Here is a 20,008-nt window from a genome sequence, read left to right on the forward strand (position 1 = left end):
TGTTTTCAACAAAACTTTGGTGGAATTTAGGAGTTGGAAGATAGTAATTTAACCTGCCAAAAGTGCAGTGATAAACAGCCTGTTGCGACACTTCTATCCACCGGTAGAATGTGACACAACTGGGTTGCCTTACAGCTAAAGGGCCGCTTTACTCCAAACCTGTCTGACGGAAAGAAAAGAAAACACACATTTAAAGCCAGGTGCACGTAGGCTTCTACTTTGCTCAAAACCCTGCACAGACCATTGAAATAACACACATGAATCTTTATATTGAGTAGTAATTCCTCTGAAACCATCTGAGAACTGATGTAAACCTGGTCGATGCTACAGAGAAACAGTGAGAGAAAAACTGTAGATCTATGAGATAAAGAGAACTTTCATGTAAAGTAAAAACTTACTAATGCTTGGATTTGAAAAGCATAACACATTCATTCATAAAAACATACACTATGCTGGTTTCTAATGTATGTGACTATTGCAGTTTGTTACGTAGCTGATTGTTCAGAGATACACCGTGCAGGGTGTGACGGTGGAGAAAATCCAGCCTACATGTTCATAGAAGGACTTTTAGAAATGTAGCTGTAGGATTCATTAAATGGCTCATTATTGTTATTTAGTTTCAGCCAGATGAGGAGCAACATGGTTAAAGTGTTATCTTCTCCAATGAGGTACCACAGGTTATGAGAAATGCTGCCATCAGGTGTGTGGTTCACTGAAGTGTGTGTGGTCACAGTTCTGAACATCAGCATCGATCTGAAACAGCACCAGGTGTAGTAAAGGGGCGATGTCTCTTTAAATGACCCCTGAAACGTTGAGATGAATGTACCCTTTCACCATTTCAAGTCTAAGGCCTGTTCACACCCCTTTATGTCTAAAACATACGAACATATTAAAAATGAGATAATTACAATGTTAAGTTAGTGTGTATTTATATCTATATGTGACTGGGTAAAAGGAAACTACTTTACCTATACAAAGTGCAAACCATACAACATTCCTACTCAGTGATGCATACAGTAGTAGACTACAATGTTGCCAAAGGCAATTACTTGTTTCCATGTACAGTATTGGAAGTATTGAAAGGCGCTTAAGATCATTTTCATCTTGCTCATGGAAAGAAAAATGACTAATATTCTATATACTTTGTCAACATCTGTACAGACACATATATATTTGTATTTATAGTCTTTGATTTTAAAGGGTTTCATTCCAAAACACACCGTCTCTCTGAGAAAAAAGTTCCAAGAAGCGTTTGATAAAATACATTTCTATCGAAAAAGTATTAAAGAAAAATAAAGTTTTAGAATGTTGGAAATCTCGTCACAATGTGTGTACCGAATTCTGTCTCATCTCTAATCCTTTCCCGCGTGGGTCCGGGGCCCGCCATCGCCTCTGTAGCTGGATTCAACTGATGCTGACAATCAAGACCTTTTAAGTCATCTCTTGTTTCTATCATTCCCTGACCCTCTCAAGACGTGACAAATGAAGAGCGTAGCATACTAATGTCTTTCTCTCCATATCTTACAATAAAAAAACACTTATAATAACCCTATTAACCGAAGCACGAGGTGTATGGAGAAAGTGTTCGAAAAACAGATTGCAGGTTTTACTCGAAAACTACCGTCGCTCAGCCACAAATATTTCGGAATGAAACTCTTCTGTACATGTGTGTGCATGTTTGTGAGCATCTTCACTCAGTTTCAGGATTTCTTTTTTTTGATGTGACGGTTTTGTTCACTTTGATGTTGAGCTTAAAATGTTAATACAAGCAGCCAGCGTTCGATTCACCACTCGATCTTTGTTCCAACCCGCACCGATGCTCGTGAGCTGTGGGTAGTGACCGAAAGAATGAGGACGCGGATACAAGCGGCCGGAATGAAGCGTGTGTCTGGGCTCAGCCTTAGAGACAGGGTAAGAAGCTCAGACATCCGGAGGGAGCTCGGAGTAGAGCCGCTACTCTTTAGCATCGAAAGGAGCCAGTTGAGGTGGTTCGGGCATCTGATTAGGATGCCTCCTGGGCGCCTCCCTCTGGAGGCTTTTCTGGCACGTCCAAATTGGAGGAGAGCCCGGGGCAGACCCAGAGCTCGCTGGAGGGATTATACATCCCGTCAAGCCTGGGAAACTCTGGAAAACGTTGCTGGGGAGAGGGACACCTGGGTCACCTTGCTTAGCCTGCTGCCAGAAGAAGCGGAAGATAATGGATGGATGGATGGAAGCAGACAGCTTTCTTACCCCTTTTAATGTATAGGCTGCTACATTATTAAACTTAAGGGGCTTTCACATTAGGGACCCGGGCCCGAATCGGAGTACACTTGATGCCAAAGTCCAGTTCTTTTCATTATCACTGTGTCGGGCGGGGGGGGGGGGGGGGGGGGGGGGGGGGGGCAACTGTACTCGGGTACGGTAGGAAGCAATCATACCTAATGCCCTTACTGTTGCTGTTTGTCAGCGATGGAATGATAAAACAAGCCTCTCGTCTGAAGGGAAAATAATTGGATTTCAGGATTCCAATAGGGAATTCTGTCAGCTGTCATATAGTCCTCCAGTACGCACAATCAAACTGGATGTTGCGTACAGCTGAATGCATATGGATGCTCATTAACCCTCCATGCCAGAAAACATCTAATGTGTCAGGCGATCACTCTGCACTCTCATCAAAGTCCCTCCTAATGCTCAGAGGTGTAATTGGCTACAATCTGCACCGCTTTAAAAACTAGTTTTGGCAGCAAACCAGGCGACTGTTTGGCATCTAAATATGACGATGATGAACAGCTCTTTCTTTGATTCAGTGAAACGAAAGAGACTCAAAAGCCGGCTGCCGGTACTCACACATCAAAGCCAGCAGTGAACCAAACCATAGGATCAAAAAAAGTCTCTTAACAAATTGATCTGTTGCTCACTGAAACTTAGGCACAAAGAAAATAGCTGCATTATGTTCGGTATCAATGTTACCAGTATGGATGTATCATTGAGGCCTCTGTGTTGTACGTGCAGGAGATTGCATGCTTGATGACAGCTTTTGGGAAGACGCCTTCCTTTCGAGAGGCTTCTTCCCGTTCGTGGGAGACTTGAGACTTACTTCAGAACTGGAAGACTTGGATTTGCCGACGTTTAACAGAGTGCGGCTGAGAGAGCTGGGCGGCTTGGAAGACTCCTTTGTTGCCGACTTTGTCTCACCTGCATGAGTCTCTGAAGACGTCTTCGAAGACGCAGCGCCTCCCGTCTTTCCGTTATCACCGCCGACGTCCTTGGCTTGTCCGTTCTGCTTACTCGTCCTCTCGGAGGCCTTTTTGGCAAGCAGGGAGCTTTTCCCTAAATCAGCCGACCGGCGGCTTTCCCTTTGTCGGAGGGCGCTCCTGAAGAAAGACAAGCCTTTTTCCTCGGTTTTGCTGCTGCGCTGCGGCTCCCTGGTGGACACGCTGGGGGAGCGCAGGCTGGTGACAGAAGAGCTGCTGCTGGAGCTCCTCACAAATCTCTTCTCAGGCCGGTTGCTTTCCCCACTCTTGGAGAATGAAGAGCGGGTTACCGAGCTCCTGAGACTGTCCACCAGGGGGCTAGTGTGCATAGAATCTCTGCTGAAGCTCCTTTCCACCATCTTCTTCCGACTGCTAGCTGTGGTTTTATCGGCGACGCTGGGGTTCTTCTTTGATGTTGGCGAGGGAGACGCTGAGGACTGAGGTGTGGAGCGGACGCACGGCTTGTGTTGCGGCGTCCCCTCCAGAGGTTTAGTCGCCTCCTTTGTTTTGGAGGGAGTTCCACTGGGTGTCGATGGGCTTTTCTTGGCGTTAACACCCTTTTCCTTAGTATTGCTCATCTTTTTGCCCTTCACAGGTGTACTGGAAGACGTCTCAGAACTGGAGGTCTTGTAGGTTGAGCACAAACGTTTTTTGGACGCTTTTTCTTGCTCCGCTTTGCTGGAACTCTTCGCCGAGCTTTCTGCCTTTAAGCCGAATCCTCCGATGCTGCTCTTACGTTTCTGTTCTTTGGAGGGAGTAGCTTGGGTGGGTAGGATGTTTTGGTCTATAGCTGTGATCTGGTTGTTGTTTTCAGTTTGCTCATTTTTAGTGCTCTTCTTATCCACTGGAGTGGGAGCCCGGCAGTACATCATGTCGAGGAACCTCTTGCTGTTGTCCGGCTCGGTGAAGTTGCTTTCCATCATAGACACGGGAGTCCTGCTGCCAAAGTAGCGCTCGTGTCTGCTGTAGCTCCCGAAACAGGACGTGGAGACTTTGTCATCGCAGGCCTCTCCGATGCGCTCCAGAGGAGGAGAGCAGCGAGAGTCGAGGGAGAAACGTGAGGGCGAGTTGGATCTCATGTGCAGCTTTGCAGAGAGAGACCAGGAAGGCTTTATCCCGCTGTCGCTGAAGGCCAACGGGCTGGCGATGGACGACCTGGAGGACAAGCTCTGACGCTGAATGCTTCTCACGAAAGGGCGGACGGAGAATCCTCCTGAATAATAAAATAAATTAAAAACATACTTTACATTAACATACATCATTTTAGAATCTGAAGTTATAAACACCAGTTTGTCTTTCCAACATACTTGGGGACTTTTCTAACCCTGCACTCTGCAGTAAAACGAAGCCTACTTTTATATTAACCACGAACAGCAGCCCGAGCCAACATCTGTCTCAATTTGGATCCACTTGTTATGTGAGGTTTCCCGCAGCGCAGACCTCTGTCAGGCCTGTCGTCTTGCTTTCACAGTTAAATGTGACACTTGACATGCGACTTTCCATCTTGTCCCGGTTATATTCTCCCTCTTTGAAAGTTTATAATGTGATTTTTCGAGCTGGCATTCGGAAGTTTAAGTGGGGGAGTTCTTGCTTATTAGGATGCTCATTTTGAAGGTGAAAGACAAAGCTATAATTCATGTTTGTGTACTCAAAACATACAAAAGCAAGTTACAGTCCTACGCCTTTAAAGTCAAAGAGATAAAAACAAATTGAAGCATCGTCTCACCGTCATCCTCACTGCGCTCTCCTGGGAACTCCACCGACTCAGCCAGCGATGCAAGAGATGTGCGTCTGGATGAGGCTCCAGAGGCCAAGCTAGCAGGCCGACTGCCGGGTAACCTGTTGATCCAGTGATCACACAGGGAGGAACTGGTGGAGCCTGGGAAGACGACGATAAAAAAAACCAAGATTATTTAAAAGGTTTAGAGTCAGAAGCAGGTTAAGAGGATTTTCCTGAAATCTTAAAGCAACTGTTTAAAATACAGTCTGTTTTATAGCTGACCGCCTCTCACAGTACACTACACAAGAGCTGCAACAATTTTAATAACTGATTTATAGGTTAAAAATAGGGCTGTCAAAGTTAACGCCACTTATTATTTTAACGCGCGATTAACGCACGCGCAATCTATTATTAAGAACCTCCGCCCGTCCAGTAGTTTGAGAAATCAGGAAGCGATGCAGCTGCAATGTTGTCGATAGAATGCAGAAACAAACTTTTAAATGGCAATTTCAGCCTCAAAGCCCCGAGTTACCACCGGCAGTGTTTCCGCTACATACATTTTGCCGCGGCGCCCGCCGCTGCTTCAGATTTCTGTGCAGTTAAACGACTACGCTCCAAATGAACGGTCGTTCGCCTGCTCTGTTTGTTGAGGAAGAGCACTGAAACAGTGATAGGAGTCACAGGACATCAAGTCGCTCTCTGTCCGCACACAATCATATGCAGTTCTGTAACGCAATGTAAACATTCCTACTGTGTATAACCGTATGTCCCTATTGTAAATGCATTGATTGTCGCTGTTTATAAAGCTTATAAAAAGGTGCAGATCGTTTGATCGCTACGTCATTAATAAAGTCCCTCGTGCACACGTGGCTCACGTGCTGTGAGAACTGAATTGCGAGAGAAAATGTTTAACTTTTGTGACTTAATTAAACAGACTGCTGATGAAGACAGTCAACACAGCAGACAGAGCGACAGACAGAAAAAACGGGCGGGGCCAGCAGCTGTGCCGAGAGCAGGGGTGCAGGTGTGTTGGGGGGACTGATGCATAGCAAAGTGATCAGATTAAAGTAGTTTGTGACTTAAAACGTGAATTAAGGTGAAGAAGAGAGTACAATTAAAGTGTGGAAGTAAGAAATAAGCATCTAGAGGGTATTATTTATATATGCGATGATTGCCATGTTATGCTTTCAGCATGTTTTTTGAGCATGCAGTACCTGAGGTTATTCTGTAGAATATTCTGGACAGTATTTGTCATTGTTTTGGAATGTTGCCGTAATAATAAACATACATTTGCATAAAGGAAGCATATTTGTCCATTCCCATGTTGATAAGAGTATTAAAAACTTTAAAAAATATCTCTTTAAGGTACATTTACAGGTCAAAAATGTGCAATTAATTTGCGATTAATCGCGAGTTAACTATGGACAACCATGCAATTAATCGTGATTAAATATTTTGATCGATTGACAGCCCTAGTTAAAAAGGTTCTCTGATAATGCTGTCCTCACCTACAACACGTTGTCAGCGGCCTCATAAGGACGGTCCTTGTAACACATTGCCCACAAAAGCGCACATTGCTACCACATACTAGGTTTTTGACCTAGTCTTGTTTTCTGACATTTTATAGACCAGGGGTCGGCAACCTTTGGCACACGTGCCACCATTGGCACGGAAGAGCTTAACCAATGGCACACTGGCAATGGTAAATGGTAAATGGACCGTACTTATATAGCGCTTTTCTAGTCCGTACGACCACTCAAAGCTGCTTTTACATTACATAACACGTTGGCTATGCCACCGGAAGCAATTTGGGGTTCAGTCTGGGGTTCTTGCCCAAGGACACTTTGACATGTAGGCTGAGGGAGCTGGGGATCGAACCTCCGACCTTCCGATTGAAAGACGACCGACTCTACCATGGAGCCACAGCCGCCCAACAATAAGTGTGCAACATTGTTTTTTAGAAATATCAAAATGCCCTCTAATCTGCGGCCTGTTATTTACCGTAGTCTGATTGATTTTTTTCCAATTTTATGAAACACATTCTGTGATGACCCGCCCCACTCTGCCTCTGATTGGCTAATACACATTGTCCGTTTCACGCTACCAGAGCAGGCTCGGTGGAGGATGGCGGGCCCGCTCGCTAAGAACGCTAAAGTAGAGGTTCGGGCATTCCTGCCCTTGTGGAGAGAAGAGTGGGTTAGAGTGTCAGAGGGAACGTGCTGTGAAGTTTTAGGACACGATAGTCTTGCATCGGCCGCAGTTGTTTTGCCATGTTTTGTTTCATTTCCCAGTTGCTGTTTTGCATGTGCAACTCAGCAGAGATAGTAAGGATGCAAGATGGCTCACCACTCAGCAACTCTGCTCAGAAAGAGATGCCTTGTCCGCACACAGCATGAAAAACACGCATGACAGTCTTCGGGTCAACATATCTGTGAGTACATATTCTCAAACATAGAGAATGTGCTGACCACTCCGAAGCTTGTGTGCAACTTAAGGCGACTTAGTACGGCCCTGAAATAATGGAGCTCAGCAAAGGAAAGTGGTGCCAGACAGAATAACTGATCCACTAAATGAGGACATAATCTGCAGTAATGAAAGTAACCTCATGTACATGTTTCTCACCAGTATTCAACCTCAAACCCACACCTTTCGTTACCATGGTATTGTGGTGGAACTACTGTATGTGGCAAGACCAAAGACATAAGATCTACAGTAAAGTCAGAATGAAAAACATACTGACCAGCAACCGAGCTGTTGGCTGACCAGGAGGGGATAGCTGTCCTCCGCTGGTAGAACAGTATGTAGGCCGTCTGCTGGCACACGTCGTCGTCAGCTACCGGTGAAACCTCGCTGTCATCAAAGCAGTACCACTGGCCATCGATGGAGTTCTTACAGTAGGCTGTGAGGGCAGAGCAGCGGGGAGGATCAGCATGAATAATGCACTCTGATTATTCTCACACTTTAACTTTGAGCTTAAATGCTTGTTTTACCTGTGTAATGGCCCCCGTGCATGTTCCCATGGTGGTTGCACACAGCGTACAGGTCGTACAGGTAGTCATCGGGGTTTCTTCCGAGGCCATATGGCCGTCTCCATGGCGACCAGTGGGAGGGTAAACTCCAGCTGCTTTGGCTTCTCTTCACCACATGAGGTGCCATGTCCATGCCCATGAGCGGGAACCTCACCATGTTCTGCATCTTCACCCGGCGGTCGCCCTCCTGAAGCAGAAGCCATTAAAGGTGTAATAAGTCATCGGTTTTCAGACTCCGCTTATTTATGGTTTATGGCACGGCCCCTGTTGGGAGAAGCCAGCCAGAGTTCCTACACGGAAGCGAACATAAGCACTGCTGCAGACAGGGCCATGAGTACCACGTACTTTAGCCACTTAAAAGAATCGTACATTTAAAAGAACATTTCAGTTTAAGTGTATTTTTGATTTTTGTCACTGCTGCACATTGATGTCAGACAGCCCCTTCCCTTGGTGTTATTTCTTACACTCCACAACGGCCCTGTATACCTACACATGCAGCACACAGCATCAGATCAGCTCTTTTGGTCATAGAAGAAAATACAGTATTATGGAAATATCAAAATGCTGTTGATGCTGGAGATAAGAGGATACTTTTATGAACTAGAGAACACGCAGGAGGTACTTTTACAGATGAAACATGGGAAACTTCTGGTTGTTTGGTGAGATGTTTCATTCATGTATTTGTTTACCGCTAGCTTTCCTGATGGTTGGGCACAGTAGTGCTCTTTAGCAAGAGTTCAGCTGGATTACTCGGCGTGGGTTTTTTGTTTTTTTTGCATAAAACCAACAGAGTCATAGTGTCGCGTGTGGAGTGTTGATGTTATATTCAGTACAGCTAGCCACCGCTATAAGGCCATTATCACTCAACAGAACTCAACTGTGATATCTTCAGAAAAGTGAAGGTTGAACAGCTGACATACGGCATAACACACTTCACGGCATGTAGGAAAACAATATCCTCTTGTCTCCATCGTGAACGGCATGTTGTATTCTTTAAACCGCTGACCTAAACAGCTGATCCGATACCGTGCGCTGCAGGCGTAGGTATATAGGGCTGTTGTGCAGAGTAAGACACAGTGCAGTGTACACTTAAATACAGTGTACACTTAAACTGAAATGTTCTTTTAAATGTAGGACTTTAAAGTGGCGAAGGTACGTGGTACTTGTGGCCCTGTCTGCAGCGGTGCTTAGCATAGCTTCCGTGTAGGAACTCAGGCCGGCTTCTCCAAACAGGGGCAGAGCTGACTGTTATCTACTGTACTTAGTATGCTTACTATTTATAAGTATCTCATACAACCCCACTTCAAAAAACCAGAACTATCCCTTTAATCCCTTTTGCACCGTCCCTTTTAAGTCATTGGTGCCCAATGAGTTTAAGAACCTCAAGAATGAAACCAAGAATTTAGCGGCAACTTAAAGTACTTTGACAAAAACCAACAAAGCCAGAGATGTTAAATGCTAAATGTTGTAGGAACATGTGCATCCTTACAAGAACTTGACTTGACATAAGTCACAAGTTAAGTTTGGACAGTGCCAAAAACGTACTGAGCAAAAGCAACGACTGGAGGCAAGTTAAAATACTAAAATTTGAACAGGGTTCAGATGACCCGACGTACCTGTCTGAACCTCTTGAGATGCAGTATGAGCACATCCGGCAGCGTCCACAGGCTGAGCTTGATCCGGCCCTGCTGCAGCTGCTTGCAGTGGGGACAGCGCCAGGCGTCGTCTGGGGCCAACTGAAACACACACACACAGCCGGAGCAGCAGCCATCAAGGACGAGCTCCAACCACACTGCTTATAAAAAGAGGCCTCACACGGGATGGGGCGCTAACTTCTCTCGTGCTTTTCTCTCCTCTCCTCCAGAGCGATCGCAGGCGAGTCAAACCACAGGGTATGAGTCGGTCTGCGCTTGGGATTTTAGTTTATTCCAAACATAGCATTAGGAGGGAAATACACGGCGAAACGCACAGGGCGAAAGGATTTTAGAACTTGAGCAGAAGAATAATAAACCGGTGGGGCGGAGACAAATTTGAGGTTATACTTTAAAATATACTAACCGCTGCCATGTGCCGAGGCAAAGCGAAGATTTATTTTCTAACGTCAAACTCCTGACAGTGCAGTTATCGACTGTGTGTGTGTGTGTGTGTGTGTGTGTGTTTAAAACGTTACCTGCTCCTCCTTTGTGTAGAGCTGGAAGCACTGAGCGAGAGTGCAAGCCTGCGGCTGATGATGTTGCTCCCGGTGCAGATACACACTCTCAGCATCAGGAATGTACTCCTCCTCAGTGTGTCCGAACAGACTGTGGGAACATGAAGCAAAGTTGTTCATTCATTCGACAGCAGAGTCATGTGACGATCATAACATTTACAGCTTAATACCTTAATAATTGTCGCTAAACTGTTAGCAGTGTTTCTCATAGTGTTGGATCCCCATTACTGAAAAGGAGCTTTGCAAACAACACCTGCACAAACAGGTTTTCAAGTATTCATACAATGTTTAAAGGAGATTTTCCTCCTTTTACAAAAACCACAAAAATCGGTCATCAGCACACAACTTCTGTTGACTTCCATTAGACCAGGAAAGCATGCGCGTGTGTGTGTTTTATAGTGTGTCTTTGTGCGTTAACCACACGACACGGTAATTATGTTAAGTGAGGGAATAAGAGCAGACATGTCGTGGACTGTGTAGGCGGATCTTCAGACTCCGGTGTTTACTCGGTTTAAAACCTACAACTGTTTCCAATTAAGAACATTTATAAGTAGATTAGGCAGGTTTATTTTTCAACAGCAAATAATGTGATGAAAAGCAGCTGGGGAAAAATAGTGGGAGGAACCTACACAGCATACAAGGGCTCAGAGTAGACTTAGTCATGTGAAAGAGTCCAGGTTAAGTTGGAGGTGCTGCTGAAGCTGACAGTCTGCACAATGCGATGTCTGCATCGTCTAATATTTGGAAATATTGCTCGTCTTGATCAGCAAAACCGTGTTTGAACTGATAGCCTGTCACACTGAGTTTAAATAGGGTATAGGATACATCATATCCATTTTCATATACATTTCCCAGACATATGTCGATATGAAAGTGGTGTCATCACATGGTTTGTCCAGCAGAGCGCACTAGAACTGGTCTAAATATCTAAAAATGATACAGATTTTGTGACACAACATTTTTGCACAATCCCCATCAAAAGGTCTATTTATGATCAAGCTCCGACATTCCATTTATTAGCCATCATATTATAAATGAGAAATTCGACCTCATTAAATCTGGTTCTGTATCAGTGTCAAATATCTCAGATCAAATTTTTCACGATACTGCTGTTTTTTTCCTAGCTCACATATTTTAAGCATTTAACATCACATCTGCTTCTGTCAACTATCTACATGTTTGCTTACATGGGAAGCTTTGAGTCGGCCTGATAATGACTGGCCTTCAATAAAATCACATAAAATTCCAATTATTACACATTCAGTGTCATGTCTCGTAATAGAAGGGCGCTGCACACCTAAAGTCTGGTTGTTTGGCCTGAATCAAAGACCAAATTGTTACAAAGTTGCATTTTGCCTCGAGTTTGGATGTGTTCACACGGCAGCATTTACCAGCGGACCAAAAGTTTTGATGCGCAGGGAAACTGCTCTCTGATTGGTCAGAATTTCCACGTGGGAAAAGTCCCTGAAGTAAACAAAGCAAGAGAGCACACTGATCAATCATACTCGACACAATCGCGGACTTTAATGTTTTGTTGTCGGAGGTTTTTTTTTTTACTTTTAACCGGCATTGTTCCACAGATCGATCAGCTCCATTCTCCTTTAGTTTTTCACGGAAGAGTTTGAACACCTCCGTTCTTTGGTCAGCCCATATTTCTGTGTCCCCTTCGTCTGTACTCTACTCATCTTGCTGCGTGTCTCTGCAAATGTCAGCACCCGTAAACTACAATGCACAGTTTTATGGTTTATTTCCTATATTTGGGCCTACTTTAAGTCCGTTTACGTTCTCACCAGAATCAAACTGGACCGTGGTTAGTTTGGCAACAGACCCGTCTTTTCTAGCCGACCACGGTTCAATCATACCGTTTTGTAACCGTCTAGCTTTAATAAATCCAAACAGATCTCAGCAAACATGTCAAAATATAGCTTTTCATTCCGTGCAAAACAATCACATCACTGAATAAAATAAAAGACTAAGGCTGCACGATATTGAAAAATCTGACTTTTTGTCCTGCTATGCGATGTCCTACTTTTAGCACATTTGGTTCAGCGACTCCGACACGCTCATGAATAAGTAGAGAGCGTTCTGGAGGAGCGACACGTTTCCTTATAAAATAAACACAAAGTGACTTGTGGGCTGCGGTTGCGTAACTTATACGGTATGTCATCTACCATTTCTAACGCTGTTCAAATGTTTGTTTTACCAGCGTGATCAGCGCTGTGACAGAAGCTGTTTGAAATGAAAGCTCACCGTCTCTTTCATCCTGTCAGCACACACAACCTCACACCGTGTGTGCGCTGCAGGTGTAGCTGCTAATAGTAAAACACTCCGCGGCCGCTCCGTGAACGATCCGTTTATTCAGCCACAGCGCTAACGAGCACCGGGATGAGGTGCCGCTGATAAAACACTCACTGAAAAGCCTGGAGCATCTGCCTCGATCATCCCGCCGACATGATCTGTGACAGCAGTGCTTATTTACAGTTTACAGGCAGGTGACACACAGGCTCTGCAGCACAGCGGTCAGTTCTCTGTGTGCTCTAATGTGATATCAGACAGACTTTTCCTTTTCATTATTCGTGAATAATGAGAAACTGGCGAGTTTTCGTTGTGCACCGAGCAACAATAAAGTAGCAGCTTGATGCGTTTGCACTTAATTTGCTGCACTATCGCACGTCCAGCGATGTAGCTATTGCACCTTTGCACATCGCATTTATCGTGCAGCCCTAAAAGACACCATAAAATGCAAGCAAGTCTTTTTTCACTCACTAGTCCTTGGTCTCTTTGTCCCACTCCACCACTATCTTCACATGTGGGGGCCCGCCTTGTCCACAGGACTTGTATGCTCTAAAGAGGAAACAAATTAAGTCATTTTAGTCGGTATCATTTTTAAACTTATGTCAATGTAGGATGGTGTAAAAAGTTGCATAATATATTACATAATAACAGTGTAATAAAACACTATTTAAAAATGGGGTCAGTGTGAAAGTCTGGTTCTTTAGAGGATCGGTTAAAGCCAAATGACTATAAAGAAAATGAAGTTCCTTTTAAAGCAGGCAAAAAGTTGAAACATATTTCTGCTGTAAAAACTTTTAATGAGGTTGGAGAACAAAACAGACAAAAATAAATCAAACACATTCTAGTTGTGTTGGAGGAAAACAGTTGATTCATGCAGCTCTCTGTAGCAACAACGTTGTGACTTGTTTTGTTGTTGCGAAGTTATGGAGGTGATAAGCCAAACGTGCTAAACTGGCATTTTAACAGTCACAGTCATGTTCGGGCACGTCACCTCTGCAGGCCTCTGAGAGGAACACAAGTGATGGTGCATGTATGTAATGACGAGATGAAAAGGAGGAGATGAATTCGACCTCACCCCAATAGCCAAATTAATACCTGGCCTTAGCTTTGTGTGTGCATGTCTACACAGCTTTGATTTCAGCCTAGCTCACTTCGTCTATTCACTGTTTTTCCAGGAGGGGTCTGTCATGTCAGTTTTAAAAGCATGTACTGCATGTATATTCTGCAAAGCAGGTGCAGTTCTATAATTTCAGGACTTTAAAATGTGGCCTAGTTAAGCAGTTATTGTTTAAAACAGCATAACTCACCTATCCACAGTGGGATGACACAGTGGTCGCTCGTCTTGAGGAAGGAGGTAGGTGATACCAACAACGCCAACCACCCGAAGACTGAAAGGTCCAACCTGCAAAGACACACAACACTGTCAATACTTCTGTGAGGTTAGTAGAACTTAATTACTAACAAGGGATAATGAGAAAAACAACACTTGTACACATGTTGTACCTGAATGTAGACGCCAGGCCTCAGCAGATGACGCATCTTCTCCAGGATCTCTTTCTGCAGAGCATCCCAGGTCACAGTGCGCTCCATGTACAGTACAAAAGGCAGCCCGAACCTGAAACAATATATGTAGCTTTGTTAGCTATTATACATTTCTCCAGGAAGCTTTGAACACCAGTAATTGTCCTACAGCCTCTGAAGTCCTCTGGATTCATTGTGTTATAATGACTACACGTTATTGTTAGGAACACAAAGACAGCTTAGTATAAGGGAAAATCAAATATTCTGATTGTAGTACCTCTTCCCTTGGTGGCCTGAACAAGCTCTGTTACACACCAGAAGGATCATTTTTTCCGGTCCCAGGTTTTTATTGGGGGATGCCGTTAAAGGAGTCATGGCCCCCTGCATGAAAGATGGAGTCCTGCTGATCTCTGTCCCGTACTTCAAGTTGTTATGATTCAAGTTTGCCAGAAGACTTCCTGTAAAGACACAAAAAAAGCCTCCATATATTTAATTCTATTAACTTAATGTGAAAACAGAAAATAGGCTTAAAACAAACCTCTTTTTGTGCGTATGTTTTCCAGTTTGAAGGTCTCTGGTGTCTCAAAGGCAAATATGGAATCACTCTCTTGAATGATGTCGAGATCATCGTCATCGTCACAGAACGAGCGATGAAAACCGTCATAGTACATCTCAGTCAAAACAAACTGAAAGAGAAAACATGATGCAAAAAATGTTTGAGTATTTTTTGTGCTTTATCATCTCAAACTGAGCCCACAAACAAGCGTTCACAGGCTCACAGAGCTAACACTGTGTGGCCGTAACGTAGCCTCACTGTGTCAGACCCCGAGCTGATAAGAGACAGGAATAGCACCTGGTCCATGGGGATCTTGGTCTCACGTGACACGGCATCTCTGAGGCGGTAGACGGTGCTGTTGAGGGGAACAGCAACCCCGATTCTCATACAGTGAGAGTACTTCCCCTGGTAGACCACTGTCACATACAAGGGCCTGGCAAAAACAGAAAGCACAAATAAAACACACACTTTAAAATGCAAGCAGGGTTTATCTCCTCATTTGCAGCCATGGATGCATTCGTGTTTGATTATACCCCCCTTATTAACAGTGCAGATTTCTTTCTCAGGACTGAAGACAACTAGAAGCTGAACACACTGTTTTTGTTTAAAAATCGACAGTGCTCACTCCTCCTACACTTGTTTGCCTCTCTTCTGCACCCTCAACCCCCACACTCACTCCTAACACACCAGGTTACATTCCTTCTTCTGCGTTATTCGCTTCAGGTTCTCATAAACTTGTCAACCGGCATGCACAGTTTGAAAAGCGTAGGTAGAAGAACAGACCACAAACTAATTTTGAAAGCCTTTAAAATTTGTTTTGTAGCAGTAGTAGTTTGATGTGGTTTTGCACACATGATTACACTATGTTTGTAAATCTGTAATAATTAGTCATGAAGGTGAAAAACAAGTCAAGCGAGCACTCACCGCGTGTGTGGCAGTGGGATCGGTAAGGAGATGCAGAGGAAGGGATCAAACGTATTGCTTTGCTTTTGGCAATGTGGGCAGGTGAGAGAGGACCTGTTGGAGGAAATACAATCTCTTTATAGAGCAGAGGTAATGTACAGGAAAAGCATCATACTTTTTGCTGGACATATAAAGCGCACCTGTACTGAGCCTGAAACAGTTCTTGTACAAATGACCCAGCAGAGAGGGGAGGGGAAGGGCCCTCTAAGCTTTGGTCATCCTCTTCGATAGGTGGCTGAACAAACACAAACAGGTTTTATAAGTCAGATTAATACATCCTTAATAATACCAGTCTATCAGGGTTTATGAGATATAATGAAAGCCCTTATATAATCTGTTGTTATCAACTGGTGCAAGGGAACAAGACCAGGCAAGCCTAGTTTAGCCAGATTGTGAATTAGTAAGATAGAAAAAAGGTGTAAAAGAATCATTTAGACACCTGCGAGTTATAAAGTAATGAATGTGCATGTAAAAGAAAACCCATAAATCTAGATTCACCTTTATCGCGGGCCTGCTGCTGGGGTTGACTATGTTGAGGTCCTCGTGTACTCTGTCCAGCAGCCACAGTAGAAACTCTTGAGCGTCGTGCTGAGCATGCCCTTTAAACTGGGTGGCATTTTTCGACACAGCATTCTGCAACGAACAATAAGAATCTCATTACTGTTCAGTGAGATTAAGTTTGTATCATTAACTGCAGATCCTAAACATCATTTGTATTGCCAAGTGTGGGTTACGACTGGCATAGTCAGCATGTGTTGGCAAAATGTATTTTCCCACACAATTTGCACAAGTACATGTGAAGAATTTACCTTAAAATCTCTGCTATGCTGTGGGGTGTACTCAAACGTCCACAAAGCCCGCACAAGTCCTGACAGCTGCTCTGTAACTTCCCCTTTGGCCAAAGGACCCTTCTTCTGCAGAAGTACCCCATTGGTCTTTGGTTTGTCCTCATCCAGCTCATCGTCTTTGTAGTGCTCCAAAACCAGGTACTCGGCAAAGAGTTCAGTGTTACTGAGGCACTGCAGAATTGCATTCATGAAGCAGGTATTCCCGTGGTTTTTGAGACCTGACACTCCAGGAATTCTCTCTCCAGACAGGAAACTCCCCAGGTCCCCATCGTCCATGGGCACATCTTTGCTTCCAGATTTAAAAGTGGAAAAGCCTCCATCATCTTTGTCCTCCTCTGTTTGCACTTCAGATCCAAAGTGGGACAGCGCTGTGAGAGTCCTCAGGACTCTGCTCATAAAACTGCCCACAGAGCGCACGGAGCCTCGTCTGAACAGCTTCTTGCTGAAGCTCGACTTCTTGTCCTTGGTTGCGGCTTTGCAAGACATGATTTCTCTTTCACAGACGTACAACTCAGACAGATGTGTTGTGAAGAGAGGGAGCCAGCTCACTAGCTGCTATCAGCTGCTCCATCTTCAAACATGTAGACAGCATAAACGCCAGCTAGTCAACGTTAAAGCTTATAGTGCTGACAGCATAAGGTTTGTTAGCTTACCTTAGCTAGAAGTGGCATTTTACTTAAGGTGTCTTCTTAGAGTTAATCTTAATTTTACTAGTCAAATTAAGTCACCATACTGTGCATTACAACCTTGCCTAAAATACTGGCCATGGCCAATTATGTAATGAGCAAAGAAGCGGAGCAGAAACATTGCTGGGTTGATATGTTTTAGCCTGCAACTTGCTCCAGAGTTACCTTGTTTTTGCGGTATGCAGCCCCTCTGCAATGAATCAACTTCAGTTATGCTGAGAGCGAAGACAGCAGTATCAGCTAATGTAGCTAACGCTAGCGCTAGCTACAATAACAACAAGAGCAACAGACACAGCGACAATCTTTTTCAGCCGAGAACTCCATTCTCCGAAGAAACTGATAGTCCGCCATTGTACGCCGATGATAACAGTTAGAGAAGACAGTGTGTTAAAAATTTGGTTATCGTCACAGTTGTCATTTTTGAAGGCTCATTTGGGCTAAGCTACCAAAAGCAGAATCGTTTTTACTACTTCTTCTTCTTTTTCTTCTTGTTTGTGTTGGCAGCTGGTGCGCTGGTTTACAGCTACATCAGCGCCACCTACTGGACTGGAGTTAGAGTAGCAACCTGGCACTAAAAGCCCTTTTTCTTTTAAGTGGTTTAAACAAAGAAAGACATAGCCCGCCGTTTTGTGAACTCATAATTTAATTGGAAATACTGATAAAATAAACACATTCAGCACGTTGAACTTAGATGACTTCAAGTTAAATTGTCTATAGCACCTGCTGTCCTACGCTCTCAACATTCATGTGAGCTTTTAGTGTGACTAATGTATGAGCAACAAGCAGTAATTTGTCTTTGTACTATTTATAATACTAGGTCATAATAATTATTGTCTACTTTGTTTACATGTAGTGATTAATTGCTATTTTTAACAATGGTTTTTCTAACTATTGCGGAGACAGCTAAATAAGTGCAGCATTCAGGTACAAAATTCCCCCAAGGGGGAATAGTGTTGTACCATTATGTATAATATAATATTATGTGCTATGGTATGTGCATATGGTACAGTGACATGGTGACTTTTTTATCCGTATGTCCATCTTAAGTGTGTTTAGAATATCGCTACCTTAACAGCAGGGTATGTATGATCAAATACAGTGGACTTAAGAGTATAAGAGTCAGTTATTAATGCAGTGAAAGTATTGGCCCTCCTCTTTTTTAATCTAGTCAAGTCAGATTGAAGAGAGTCTGATTGTGAGTGTGATAGGCTCAACACGTCAAATACTACACTGCAACTTTTCTGCAGATGACAGGTTTTGGTTTTTGAGTGGCAGTTGTTTTGTGTTGGCGAGTGCTGATTAGCTGCTTGTCCTCTCTGATGGAGCGATCTGTTTACTGCAAGTAACACTGATAGTTTGACTGTGTAGATATGAACATCAGTCACATGTTTCCGTGGGAGTTCTGCATCAGTCTTGATATAAGAAGATGATTTTCTGTTCTACTTTTACTCGTGCATTTGTCTTATAAATAATCATACCGCAGGATTGAAGCATGACATTGATTCGTGTTCTGCAAAATGCATCCGGCAGCAGTCCTGCACAGCTATGTACACCTTATTGAAAGCCCACTTATTAGTGTGTCAAACAATGAAGGTACAGTACATACCCAGCACTCACCACTTGGTGGCTGTACATGCATGTCCAACCCTCATGTTTTGTATGCTGTAGGTTGTATGCTGTTGCTTTGGGGGATTTTGAAAGTCAAATCCCATTGAGTGTAAATTCAAACTTGTCAACAGCATTTCAATTCACGTGATCAGAATAATGAAAATATTTCCTTGCCTCCATTGCTCTTCTTGCATGCTAAGTCGATTTCAAATGGCAGCATCAGCAGAATGTGATGTGATCAATGTGCACATGCTCATTCGGCCACTTGCACTGACTGTATCAGGTAAAACAGGCAACAAGTTATTATCTAGTCTACTGCAAAATCACACGTTCAAACCATGAAGGAAAGGAGAAAAGAGCAGGCTGAGCGGAACATCCAGAACTTTCTGCAGTGACACTAATGACTACGGTAAGTGTCAGACTGACCTTATGATGACTCAGTGAATTAAGACATGAGTGAGATTTGAAGGTAAGAAAGTGAAGCTACTTGACACTGATTGGTACTTTATTTTTTATAGGACCTGAGTCCATCAACGTAGGAAGCAAAATGAATTAAAAAATGAAGAATTGAGACGAATACAAAGCGTAAATACGCATAATTAAACATATAAAACACGCAGCTGTAGTTTAATGAAGCTGTGATGTCAGCCAGCTTTGCTTTGGTCTTGGTTATGACTAAATCCGTTCACTCGTTATTTGCTGTCAACACTTCAACCAGTCGGGGGCCAGCTGGGGAACTTCTCTAATGATGTGTCCATGGAAACAAGGGTCACATGTGTCTTATCAATCAACACAGGAAAAGCCTTCTGCTCAATTTCGCTGCCATTTTGAAATGATGTCAAAACAGATCAAAATCAAAGCAAAGTCTACCTTTTTGTTTTCCCCTCGTTAGGGAATTAAAGAAGGCTTCTGGTGTCATTCTCAGGCTGTTTCTGCTGCATTACCCCCTCAGGAAGCCCCCACAATCCCATCATTTAGCATGCACCGGTGAGAAAAAACATCAAACAAGAAACTCAAGGCTTTTACATCTGCAATTACCCAATCATAACGCAGGGTCAAGTATTTATTATCTTTGAGCATGCAGGATTCCTCTCGACCGCTGAACTGCAGCTACTATCATTTTGAACGCTTACATTTTTGCTCAACGTACAGCTGAAGTGCTGTGGACATTCACAGGAATGTGAAGCAGCTATGAAACATCTGAGTTTAGCAGCAAGGGCTTTATTCAAAAACATAATAAAAGCATCAGCTCTTCTGTAAGTAACCGTAGGTAAACAGTGATAAGGAAAGTCCTAATTGCATGTTTTGACTCAGATGAAGGGAATGTCAGTTCCACG

The 20,008-nt window shown here is 43.6% G+C and overlaps 1 protein-coding gene across 1 annotated transcript; it reads right to left on the minus strand.

Moving 5' to 3' along the window:
- Positions 1-2,965: 2,965 nt before the first annotated feature.
- On the minus strand, positions 2,966-16,882 carry usp31 (ubiquitin specific peptidase 31). The gene is made up of 16 exons (XM_069674353.1): positions 16,339-16,882; positions 16,028-16,162; positions 15,670-15,764; positions 15,491-15,583; positions 14,864-14,999; positions 14,549-14,696; positions 14,288-14,468; positions 13,993-14,104; positions 13,797-13,891; positions 12,961-13,038; positions 10,156-10,285; positions 9,602-9,721; positions 7,947-8,172; positions 7,697-7,855; positions 4,963-5,115; positions 2,966-4,449 (listed from the first exon to the last, which is right to left on the minus strand). The coding sequence occupies exons 1-16, from the start codon at positions 16,861-16,863 to the stop codon at positions 2,966-2,968; spliced, it is 3,870 nt and encodes a 1,289-aa protein (XP_069530454.1). The 5' UTR covers positions 16,864-16,882.
- Positions 16,883-20,008: the final 3,126 nt, after the last annotated feature.

Source organism: Semicossyphus pulcher, unplaced genomic scaffold (genome assembly GCF_022749685.1).
Source record: "Semicossyphus pulcher isolate SPU_LCO1_2020_fin unplaced genomic scaffold, fSemPul1.0.p SCAF_23, whole genome shotgun sequence".
NCBI lineage: Eukaryota > Metazoa > Chordata > Actinopteri > Labriformes > Labridae > Semicossyphus > Semicossyphus pulcher.

What these genes read in the sequence shown, in the direction of transcription:
- usp31 (XM_069674353.1), bottom strand. Translation starts at nt 16,863, where the DNA reads ATGTCTTGCAAAGCCGCAACCAAGGACAAGAAGTCGAGCTTCAGCAAG. An exon ending in AAACATACGCACAAAAAGAG is followed by an intron (nt 14,469 to 14,548) that starts GTTTGTTTTAAG and finishes GTGTCTTTACAG; the next exon opens with GAAGTCTTCTGGCAAACTTG. An exon ending in ATCTCAAGAGGTTCAGACAG is followed by an intron (nt 8,173 to 9,601) that starts GTACGTCGGGTC and finishes CTTCTGCTTCAG; the next exon opens with GAGGGCGACCGCCGGGTGAA.